The sequence below is a fragment of the Cucumis melo genome, chromosome 11 (assembly GCF_025177605.1).
Source record: "Cucumis melo cultivar AY chromosome 11, USDA_Cmelo_AY_1.0, whole genome shotgun sequence".
Lineage (NCBI taxonomy): Eukaryota > Viridiplantae > Streptophyta > Magnoliopsida > Cucurbitales > Cucurbitaceae > Cucumis > Cucumis melo.
The window spans coordinates 31,475,382-31,488,806 of NC_066867.1; the positions used below are offsets into that span (position 1 = coordinate 31,475,382).

At 29.5% G+C, this 13,425-nt stretch overlaps 1 protein-coding gene across 1 annotated transcript; it reads right to left on the reverse strand.

Annotated features, from left to right (window-relative positions):
* Positions 1-6,817: 6,817 nt before the first annotated feature.
* LOC103499068 (F-box protein At3g07870-like) lies at positions 6,818-7,993 on the reverse strand. Its single transcript, XM_051079295.1, has one exon. The coding sequence runs from the start codon at positions 7,991-7,993 to the stop codon at positions 6,818-6,820; it is 1,176 nt and encodes a 391-aa protein (XP_050935252.1).
* Positions 7,994-13,425: the final 5,432 nt, after the last annotated feature.

A 13,425-nucleotide genomic window follows, 5' to 3' on the forward strand; every position in this document is an offset into this window, starting at 1 on the left:
CTATTTTTTTTTTACTGTAGAAAAAATAATTTAATAGGGAAGTTATTATAAATTGCAATTTTTTTATTCATTTCATTATATTTGAAAAAAACTAAATTCATATAATATTCAAATAAAATATAACACATGTTTCTTGTTTTAATAGAAATGAATCTATCATGTTTTATGAATAGAAAATTTGAAATTTTGATATAAATATAAATAACATACATGAGATACAACTTATAATTAAATCTCTTTTATATATAAAAAAATAAAATTAAAACCGTTAATCTAAATCATCCATTCTCGCATGAAGTGGCACATAAAATTTAAGGTGAATGCGTCTCTTAAGGTGACACATTCTAGATTGACAAAAGAAATACTCTTTCATGTTAATAGTTCCGAAAGTATCCATTTTAATTATCTAAATTCTTTTGAAAATCACCTTAATTTTTTATTTTTATTTTTATTATTATTACATTTTGAAAAGGATTCAAGAGAATACTTTATAACATTTTTGTTCTTGGACTTTGAGAATTAACGACATGTGAATATGTGCATGCAACTTAAAATGTTTGAATTTAGTTATTATATATGAGTGATTTTTCTCATTTTTTAAGAAGACAATGATAAACGGAAAAAAAAAATATTAAGGATGATGGAGAATCATCGAAGATACATTATTTAGATAAGTGGAGTTTCGAAAACTATAAAAAAAGAACTTTTCAAGTCACATAAAATGCTAATTACATCACTTTTTCTTTCGTTCAACACAACATCTAATGAGATCAACCTTATCAAGCCAAATTTTCCACGAGAGTCTTTGAGTCAAAAATTTGTAAGATTATTTAGTTTAAAGTGTTGCTAGGCGCTCCCATGGTTAACTAAGTTGAAGCACTTATGTTAATGATCTCAGGTCCCGAGAACTCTTCCAGTTAAAGAACAGAAGCATTATTTTAACAATCTCGGGCCACTAATATCTTGGGAGCTCCACGAGTTAAAATATAGAAGCATTATTTTCAAAATCTCGATCCACCTTTGCCTCAAGTTGAAAAACATAAGCATTATATTTTAAATCTCGTCAAATAATATCATCCAATATAATTTTTTTAATCAATCATGTGTAAGTTCCAATTTAATATCCTTATGTGTATGTATGGGCCCCGACTTAATTTTCTCAATTTTCTAAGTTCATTCCTTTATTGTATATGTATGGACCCTAATGGTTTTATCTTCTTTTGTCCATTTGAAATATCTTTTATGAGATATTTGGCCTTTTATCTATGCATCTTCGAAGCTCATGTATAATCAAACCATAGTTGTTTGAGCTACTATCTATATGAGTTCTGGTTATAAACAAATAAATAATCGTGATTAAAGTACCTAAGATTTAATATCGGTAAAAAACTAGTATCTCAATGTTGTGAGAGTCAAAAAAGTTGTAGAACATAATTAGATGGTACATTTAGAACATAATTAGATGGTACATTTAGAACATAATTAGATGGTACATTTATCACATAATTAGATGGTACATTTATCACATAATTAGATGGTACATTTATCACATAATTAGATGGTATATTTATCACATAATTACGTGTCATGATTAAAACAAGATCAACAATCTTACCTCGAAATAATCATAAATAATCTCAAGAGAGTTCAATGTTCAATAAAAGGAATGAGAGAAGAAAAAAAAAACATAATCTTACCGATACTAAAACAATTATCGGTCATACCCTAGCTCTTCTAATATCTTGTCTTCGGTGTCTTCTAATATCATGTCTTTTCCAATTCTTCCCCAGCCAAAATGTTTGGAAGCAAACCAAAATTCAAATATTCTATTTCACACACATATCTACATTTCTTTTGATTCTTAGTCACAATCTTCTTCCTCCCGGTAAAAGAATTATACCAACAAAAAAAATCAAGATTAACCATACACAATATCTCTCCATCCTCAAAGGCTTTGATGAGAGTAAGGGAGCACCAATTATTTGGTATGTCATCAATAACAAATTCTTTAATCCACAAATCTTTCTCTTGCATCCTCCATACCTGAATGACGGAATTACAAGTCGTTGGATCGATATAAAAAGTTGCATAAACGCTGCCATTAAATTGCTTCAAGGATACCCCGGGGATGGAGGAGGTGGAGAAAGGACCAAGATGCAAGACAGCACTCAATTCAATTTGTTCCGTTTCCACGTTGAGAGCATATATGGTATACTCATTTTCTTTATATTGTTTTCTTCCCATCCAATAGATGAAACCATTCAAGTAAACACCATCGCAACAAATGAGAATAGGGAAATAATGAAGTTGTCTCCATTGGTTATACCTATAATTGGTTTCACTTCTTCTAAACGTCAAAATATACATTATCGATGAGTTATTGTCAGGGTTAACTCGAAACATTTTGTATTGCTTTGTTGTTGGGCTAAAACCTAATCCATAAAAGTAATTATCACCATCTAGCTCATCCCGAGGAACTTGAAGGAACTCATTAGTCATAGGATTGAATATGCCATCAGAACGAGAAAAAAAAGCACACTTACAAATAAAGACGAGTCCATTACAGGAATTATCCATCATAGGGATGAAGGACCAATCACCATCAAAGCTTAAGGAGGGTGGTTTAGTCCATTCCAATTCCAAATCAAAATCTAGATCCAAATCCAAATGTTTGGTAGTATCAAAATGGATACAATACATCTTAGGATTAAGATCCTTGTTACCGGGACCTGTATCAGATGTGGAGAGAAGAAAGACATTTGCGTTTGTAGAAGAGAATTCATGGGCGTAATCTAAAATAAAAAGATTCCAAGTTTTAGAGACAACCCTCAAGTTGGGCAAATTGGAGATGACAAGCCTGCGCAGGATTTCACGAACAATATGCGGTGGAAGCCCTCTCCCTAACTTCATATTCTCCATTGGAAGCCCTCTTCCTAACTTCATACTCTCCATTGGAAGCCCTCTTCCTAACTTCATACTCTCCATTGGAAGCCCTCTTCCTAACTTCATACTCTCCGTCTCCATAGTATTTGCAGATCCAAATCTCAACCAACCAATCTCATTTAAATAACCGAACAATTATTTGGGCTTTTTTTTTTTTTTTTTTTAATTATTTTCAATTTTTTTGGTATTATATTACTGTTTTCTTTTTTGTATAAACTTTTCTAATAACTCCTTATTTGAAAAAATTATTATATAAACCCCAAGCTGGTGATATCTTAATAGAAAAATTAAAATCATGATTTGATTTGATTTTTCTAAGTCAAGTAAAGATTATAATAATCATATTAGAGATGCCAAAAATTTAAACCAATAAAATCAAATATAAAAAATCTGTTGAATGAATATATATATATATATATATATATATATATATATATATATATATATATATATTTTAACAATAATAAAATTTTCAAAATAAAAAAGTTTCCAAATCCAATTTAGATCTGAAAAATAAATAATAATAATAAATAATAATAACTATTAGTTATTATTATTATTAGATTGTTGGTTGAAGAGACTCATTCCACCCTCTTTTTTCTCTTTTTTTTTCTTTTAAATTGTATTTTCACATTGAAATTCTCAAATATTTATTTTTGTGATAGAATGTATTTTTTGTTTTTAAATATGGGGTCTAATTTATTCTTGGGTTCTAGAACGATAATTTTAATAAAAAAAAAATTATTTTGAGTAAATTATGTTTCAAACTTTCTTGATGACAAAAGAAATACCTATTTCACCTTAATAGTTCTAAATGTATTCATTTTATCTAAATTCTTTTTAAAACCACCTTAATTTTTCAATTTAATATCCTTATTGTATATGTATGGACCCCAACTTAATTTTCTCAATTTTCTAAATTCATTCCTTTATTGTATATGTATGGATCCTAATGGTTTTAGGCTATAATCTTCTTGTATTTTAGTCCATTTGATTATCTTTAAAAACTTTTTTTTTTGAAGTTTTTATGAGATATTTGGCCTTTTATCTATGTATCTTCAAATCAAATATAATCAAACCTTCCTTGTTTGAGCTACTATCTATACAGTTGTGGTTATAATAAATAACTTTAATCTTTCGTGATTAAAATACCTATAAAGATTTAATATCTAACTGTAAAAAACTAGTATCTGTTATAAAATAAAGGATAATGAAACAAACAAAGAGAAGAATAGAGAAGAGAATACAATTGAACTCAATTGTGGTGTGTCTTACAAAGACATCACACTCCTTTATTTATAGAACATCTTATGTATTAGTTACATTATGGAATTCAATGGAATGGATGTTACAATATGGAATTGAATGTGAGAGTTATATGAAAATTGTAACCTATGTAGGTTATGGATATCTACATTTATAATATCATTATATTTACAATACTCCCCCTTAGATATCCATATTATATAAAAATAAATGCCTCATTAAAACCTTACTAGAAAAAAACCCGATGGGAAAAAATCCTAGTAAAGGAAAAAGAGTACATCATTTTTATACATTAATAACTACCTCATAAAAACCTTGCTAGGAAAATTCAATGAGAAAAAGCATAGTCAAAGGAAAAAAATGCATTACTCCTATTCCTTAAGGACAATATTTCTACTCCCCCTTATGGATACATCACTTAAGTTCTCTGAGTCGTCCCATTCCAATGTTGTGCACTAGCTTTTCAAATGTTGATGTGGGTAATGCTTTTGTGAATAAGTCCGCCAAGTTGTCTTTTGAAGAAATTTGTTGAACACTGATGTCACCATTTTCTTCAAGGTCATGCTTATAGAAGAGTTTTGGTGAGATATGCTTTGTTCTATCTCCTTTTATATATCCTTCTTTGATTTGTGTTATACATGCGGTATTATCTTCAAATAATATTGTTGGTAAATTTTTACTGAAAGACAAACCACATGTTTCTCGAATATGATGAGTCATTGACCTCAACCATACACATTCTCTACTAGCTCCATGAACTGCAAGAATTTTTGCATGATTCGATGAAGTGGCCGTCATGGTTTGCTTTACAGATCGCCAAGATATAGCAGTTCCTCCACATGTAAACAGATAACCTGTTTGAGATCTTGCTTTGTGTGGATCAGATAAATATCCAGCATCCACATAACCAACTAGATCAAAGTTTGATTTATTTGAATAAAACAAACCCATATCAATTGTCCCTCGAAGATAACGAAGTACATGCTTAACTCCATTCCAATGTTTTTTTGTTGGAGAAGAACTATATCTTGCTAACAAATTTACTGAAAATGCTATATCTGGTCTTGTGTTATTAGCAAGATACATTAGTGCACCTATTGCACTAAGGTACGGTACTTCAGAACCAAGTAATTCTTCATTATCTTCTCGAGGTCGAAAGATATCCTTTTTTACATCTAGTGATCAAACCACCATTGGAATGTTCAATGGGTGTGCTTTGTCCATGTAGAATCTTTTTAAAATCTTTTCTGTATATGTTGATTGATGAATAAAAATTCTATCGGCTAAATGCTCGATTTGTAAGCCAAGGCAAAATTTTGTCTTACCAAGATCTTTCATTTCAAATTCCTTTTTGAGATATTCTATTGCCTTTGAAAGCTCTTCAGGAGTTCCAATTATATTTAAATCATCAACATATACAACTATAATCGCAAATCTTGACTGTGATTTCTTAATAAAAACACATGGACAAATTGAATTATTTTGATAATCTTCTTTCAATAAATATTCACTTAAGCAATTGTACCACATTCGTCCTGATTGTTTCAATCCATATAATGATCTTTGTAATTTGATTGAACATAATTCTCTAGAGTTTGAATTATATGATTTGTTGGTATTATATTACTGTTTTCTTTTTTGTATAAACTTTTCTAATAACTCCTCATTTGAAAAAATTATTATATAATCCCCCAAGCTAATTGGTGTAACGTGAAAACTACAGAAGCAAATCCGAAGGAAAGGTGATATCTTAAAGAAAAATTAAAATCATAATTTGATTTGATTTTTCTAAGTCAAGTAAAGATTATAACAATCAAATTAGAGATGCAGAAAATTTGTAAGATTATTTAGTTTAAAATGTTGCCAGGCGCTCCAAGGTTAATTAACTAAGTTGAAGCACTTGTTAATGATCTCTCGGGTTCCGAGAACCCCTCCAGTTAAAGAACAGAAGCATTATTTTAACAATCTCGGATCACTAATATCTTGGTAGCTCCACGAGTTAAAAAATAGAAGCATTATTTTCAAAATCTCGGTCCACCTTTGTCTTGAGTTGAAAAACAGAAGCATTATGTTTTAAGTCTAAATCAAATAATATCCAATATAATTTTTTTAATCAATCATGTGTAGGTTCCAATTTAATATCTTTATTGTATATGTATGGACCCGACTTAATTTTCTCAATTTTCTAAATTCATTCTTGTATATGTATGGACCTAATGGTTTTATCTTCTTTTGTCCATTTCAAACTCTTTAAAGTTTTTAGAGATATTTGACCTTAGCCTAAAATTAAGCCATCATTGTTTAAGCCGTGCGTATAATAAATAACTTTAATCACTGTAATTAAAGTACTAAGATTTAATATCTGATAATTTTCTTGTTGTGATAGTAAAAAAAAGTTCCTAATTAGATGGTATATTTAACATGTTCCTATATCTGAACCTCGCAAATTACATAATTTTTTAAAACCAAGATGTCATTGATTAAAAGACAATCATGAATAATTTCGAGAGAGTTGAATATGTTCAATAAAAGGAAGAATGAGGAAAAAAAAACATAATCTTATTGATACTAAAACAAAACAATCATAATCATTAATATATCATGTCTCTTATGTCTCTTCTCCTGCCAAAATGTTTTGGAGCAAACCAAAATTCAAATATTCTATTTGACACACACGTCTATCCTTCTTTTGATTCTTAGTTACAATCTTCTTCCTCCCTGTGAAAGAATTATACCAGCAAAAAAAATCAAGATTAATCATACACAATATCTCTCCATCCTCAAAGGCTTTGATGAGGGTAAGGGAACTCCAATTAATTGGTATGTCAACAATAACAAATTCTCTAATCCACAAATCTTTCTCTTGCATCCTCCACACTTGAATGGAGGAGTTATAAGTCTTTGGGTTGATGAAAAAAGTTGCATAAACGCTGCTGTTAAATTGCTTCAAGGATGCATGACTAGAGGTGGAGCAAGAACCAAGATCCAAGATGAAACTCAATTCAATTAGTTCGGTTTCAACATTGACAGCATATATGATATATTCATTTTCTTTATCTTCTTTTGTTCCTATCCAATAGATGACACCATTCAAGTAAGCACCATTGTGAATGCGAAGAGGGAGAGAATGAAGTCGCCTCCATTGGCTATGGTTATGATTAGTTTCACTTCTTCTGGTGAATGTCAAAACATCCATTATCGAAGAGTTATTGTCAGCGTCGCCATCAAGAAAGAATGAGTCGGTAACTCGAAACAATTTGTATTGCTTTGTTGTAGGGCTAAAACCTAATTCGTAGGAGTAAATATCACCATCTAATTCACCTCGAGGAATTTGGAAGAACTCATTAGTCATAGGATTGAATATGCCATCACAACGAGTAAAAAATGCACACTTACAAATAAAGACAAGACCATTGCATGAGTTATCCACCAGAGAGATAAAAGGCCAATCACCATCAAAGCTTAACGAGGGTGATTTAGTAGTCCATTCCGATTCCAAATCAAAATCCAAATGTGCGGTAGTATCAAAACGGATACAATGCATCTTATGATTAAGATCCTTGTTATTGGGAGTTCTATCACATGTGGAGAGAAGAAAAGCATTTGCGTTTGTAGAAGAGAATTCATGAGCGTAATCTAAAATAAAAAGATTCCAAGTTTTAGAGACAACCCTCAAGTTCGGGAAATTGGAGATGACAACCCAACGCAAGATTTCACGAACAATATGCTGTGGAAGCCCTCTCCCTAACTTCATATTCTCCATTGGAAGCCCTCTACTCTCCATTGTATTTGCAGATCCAAATCTCAACAAATTCCTAATTAATTTAGTTTCAAAATAAAAATGGACCCATCCCATTTAAATACCCAAACAATTATTTGGGATTTTCTTTTTTCTTTTTCTTTTTTTAATTATTTTCCAGATTCACTTTTGATAAATCTTACTAAATCAAAAAAATATTCTGCTTGAAAAGATCGCACTAATACTTTATTCATTAGAATTTAAATCAATTAATTCACAAATTTTTATATTTCATATTATTTATCAAAGCTTTATTAAATAATACATATTAAATATTTTTAATAACAATTTGAATTTACATTTTATACTCTCATTTAAACTCCTCAATTTGAATTCAAATTTTATAGTCAAAGATAAATTCAACTATTTCGACTTTTTTATTCTTCAAATTATTTATCAAAAAATAGACATTAAATAATATATAATACATATTTGATATTTATTAACATTTTGAGTTTAAGAAATATAAATCAAATCCTAAATTCGTTAGTTTTAATTCAAATTTTATACCTTAATTTTAAATCCAAATTTTACATTTTTTACAACATAATCCCTGCAACTTCTGTTGTTTAACAATAATTTTATAAATAATACATAATATTATTTTGAATTAAAATTTTATACATTATCCCTAAAATGATGATACAAATATATTTTTGATTGGATGATTCAAATGCTAAAAATAACAACTCAAATTTATTAATTTTAATTTGTTTTGATGATCTCCAAATTTATTTATTTATTAAAAAAAACTAATAAATTTAATTTAATCTAAAATATTTCATTGAGCTCCTTAGGTTAGGAAATAAATATATTTCATTAACCTACTTGAAAATATTTTCTTGGCAAATATAAGCGAAGTATAATTTTTAATATATTTAATTTGTTCAATTTGTTTTATTGTTTATTTTTTTCTAGTTTAACAAAATTAATTTATTAGTTAAATCAGTCAGGTTTGATTGCCTTGATTTTTTATAGAGTTATTATTCTTTTCACATTAGATCCACAGTATTTGACAGAATGTATAACATATGTTGCTGACGCAAAATTACATTATAATTTATACTTTTAAATAATGTGTTGAACTCTTCGTTCTATATCATGATCACATATTCAAATATTAATATTTATTTACACATATAATCATATGTTTTTCAAATCCAACATTAAGATGGATTTGCTACAAAACCAAGAATAAGAACGATTTCCTAAATAGTGTCGTTGAATCGTAATAACGGTTATTTAACTAAACAAACTTTATAATAATCAATAGAATTAAGATTTCCTAAACATGATATATGTCGAGTATGAATGATGTTATAAACAACAGATTTGGGACACAAGAAAAAAGGTAAAAGATTCGGTCATCAAGACATATTGTTCTCAAAGTATAAGATAATTCATATATTCTAAATACACTGTAATAGCTCAAAAAATGAGATAGAATATTGAAAATAGAATAAAGAGAGTGTATTTTGCAAACAACATTCAAATTTGGTAAATCTTAACTAAATCTGTTATTTTGTTTTTAGACAAGATTGCAACAACCTCCCTATAGTAATGACAAATATATATACAAGATTTTCAATTTTGTTATATTTTAAACAATTTATTAAGTAATACACAATAAATAATTTTAATAACAATTTAAATTTAAACTTTAGATCCTCACCTAAAATAATGTCAAATATAATTACAAGATTTTCAGTTTTTTATATTTTAAAAAATTTATGAAATAATACATAATATATATTTTTAATAACACAATTTGAATTTAAATTTTAGAATTGTAATAATGTCTCAATGATATTTTTGCAATTATTTGGATCTTCTTCTTTTAGGTTTTATTTGAAAAGAAAAGGAGATTGGGAGAGGGGGCAACCGACCCAAGAGACAAACATTAGAGGGAGAAAGTTTTTCCTACAAACAAGAGAGGAGAAAAGTGTGGTCGACGGAGAGGAATACATTGGAGTTTTGACGAAAGTGACGATGGGCTTTTTCAAGCAGCGTTTGACAGCGTCCAACGTTGGTCGTGGGTTTGTGGCGGGTTTTACAGTGAGTTTCGTCATGGGTGTTTTGTTTTTCATTCGTGGTTCTTCTTGGGGTTTGCTGTGGGTTGTTCGACACGTAAGTCTCCGATTGGAGGAGCTGACAAGAAGAAGTCCCTTGATTTATGCCAAATGTAAGACATTGAAGGGTTTGAATGGGACGAAACTGAAAGCTAGCTTCAATTGTTTCTGCCTGAACATTTGAATACCTGAACTTTTGAATGCCTAAACACGCACGATTTGAAAAAGATATGAAATGACTGCAGAAATTATGTGAAACTTTGATGGTGATTAGTGTTAATTGTGTGTTAAGAATTTTATTTAATTACAGGTATTTGGAGTTTATTGAACAATTGTATTTAGGATTCAAGTTTGTCACTTAGGTAGGGTCATTTAAGACATTGGTCATGCAATTTTCTTTTCAAATTTATTTGTTTTACTATTTTGTCAATTTAAAAATAAATTTACCATTTATCCAAAGTGAATCTTCTATTTTGTCATTTCTCTTGTCAGCCCTCCAATATTTTTGTAGTATTCCATAATTTATATATATATGTGGAAATTTTCATAAATATAACAAATCAGTAAAATATTTATATTCATAAATATAACAAACCACGTCTTTCTCCTCCTCTTCATTTGCGATTTTTTCTTTCCATCGTCTTTCTTTTTTTCTTCTTTTTTTTCAAATTGTCGTCTTTCTTCTTTTCTTCTTTTTTTTCAAATTGTTTTTTTAACAAGAAACGATGGGTCAGTAGGTGCACCCGGACATCTCCACTAGGTGGACACCTCCTTAGGACCATCATCATTCCCGCTTCATTAATAATATATCATGAAACAGTACAGGGAAGCAGGAAAACCAAAAGCGAAAACAAATGGCTTGAGAACAGCCCCTGTGAAACAAAGATACAAACTGAAAGCTAGGTAAACGCATGAAGATTTAGAGCTAAAGAGGTAGCTTGATAATTGGAAAACAATAAAGATCTGCTTGTCCATAGTCCTGCGAGAGCTTTTATATCTTCCCATAAGTCCGCAACTGTTTTTTCTTTGCCATTGAAAATACGGGCATTCCTCTCCAACCATATATTCCAAAGGGCAGAGGCATAGGTGTTGAAGAGGATGATGTTCTTTTTGCTCTTCTGTTTTCAGAAGCACATAGTAATACAGAGATCCTTGGGGCTGAGGCAAGTGACATTGGGATGATATTAAGCTCCAAATGGAATTTGCTATGGGGCACAATCTGAAGAGATGGATCCTGTCTTCTTCATTGGGATGATATTAAGCTCCAAATGGAATTTGCTATGGGGCACAATCTGAAGAGATGGATCCTGTCTTCTTCATTTCTTTTACACATCGCACACCAGTTTGGTTTAGAACAGAGATTTGGAATTCTCTCTTAGTAAGTTGGTCAGTTGTATTAACACTATCATAAAGCAGGACCGGATGAAAAATTTGCATTTCTTTAGAATGCTGGACTTCCAAAGGTTTGTGAAGGTGTTTTGATTTGGGAGAGTTAAAACACCTTGGCCAGATTGGTGTATAGCTTTCTTTACCGAAGCAACAAAGTAAAAATCATCAGAGTTGAGATTCCAAGTAGGAGTGTCTCTGCTATTTTCGCAAAAACTGGCATTTAGAGAGTTTTTTAGCTTGGCCCACAGAGGATATTCTCAATCCCTCAACTGCCTTCTTGGTTTTAGATCCCAATCCATCAAAGTTGAGTTCCACATGTCATTAATGGAGTTGTCCTGATTTGTAGAGAGAGCATATAATCTAGGGTAGTGTAAAGATAGAGGACTATTTTGATGCCATTGGCTGTGCCAAAAGGAGAAGTTTCTTCCATTTTTAATTTTCCAGGAAACCTGCCTTTGAAACCAAGTCAGGCCTTTGCAGATAGAGAACCATGGGTAACGGCTGCCTTTTTTTCAGATTGTTATTTGGTTCAAGATCGTATATCAAATATAAAAATACATTTTTTTCAAAATGTTATTTTTTCAAACTTGTTAATATAAAAAACCTCGTAGATTTGACTACTCAAATCTAAATATACAAAAAAAAAAAGCTAAATCTAAATCGCAAATAAAAAAATGAAAAATTGTCCACATTATTTAAGGGCAAACCTAAAATTTAAGAAAATATCATGGGATTTTTTATTTTGTTACATCTACCCTAGATATTTTGGTATTTGGTTATATTTATCAAAATTGACAAAAGAAAAAAAACTATAATAATAAATACTTTATTGAAATAAATTTAAAATACACAAAAGAAATGAAAATGAAAGCTTTCAAGATCACAATATGATATATGATAACTAAAAAAGTCATAAATATTAGAGCATTATATGACGAATTCAAGATCACAATATAATATGTGATAACTAAATTAAAAAGTCACAAAATATTAGAGCATTATATAACTAAATAAAAAGTAAAATACCCATTCTCGACTTTGTGGGATTGTTTGGAAATAAAGATTATCGAACACTATAGTAACTGCTTCCTTGTTATTAGAAATATTATTTTTGTAATCTTCAATTAACTGTAATCAAATCAACCACTGTTTCAATACTCCTATTTGTTATAATATTCATTATTTGATATGGTTTTACAATTTTTCATCCATTCTTTTTCATTCTTCACTACAAGTTTGTTATTTTCTTATCAAACACATATTATTATAAGCTAAATTAAAATAATGAAAATCATCGTAAATGAACAAACTATTATAAATATTTACAAAATATAATAAAATTGAGACTTTATCATTCATAAATTAACATATTTGAAATTTTATTTTTCAAATTATATCCAAACAATGATAATTTTAAAACAACATTTTTATAGAAACTAATTAGTTTTATATACATCAAACACTACCTTTTAAACAATTATTTATATCAAAATTCAATTTTCTAAATGCATTTTATGAATCTGCTATCAAATAATGCACTACTAAAAACAATTTTTGAGTTCTCAATCATACGTATATTTCATGGTTCATACAATCTTCAACCATATACTACATGAATGTAAGTCATTATTTTGTTAAAAAAGTACACAATATTCAATTACATGTCATCTACTCTACCCCAAGGATTCAGACAATAACGACCGCAACCTGTGCAACGGCGGTTGCATGGAATTTGACGGAGAACACACCCGCAGTGTCCGCCTTCCCGACACAGCTCTGATGGGCAGCGGCAGAAATAAGGGTTTCGGGGAATCTCTTCTTCCTCCTCTTGGGTAATTGCACGAAAAAGTTGTCCACTCTTTATATTAATTTGAACTATAAACAATAATAAAAAATAAATTAAATATCAAAATAAATATTAAATTATTCTATCAAAATAAAAATGTACCTGAATATCTG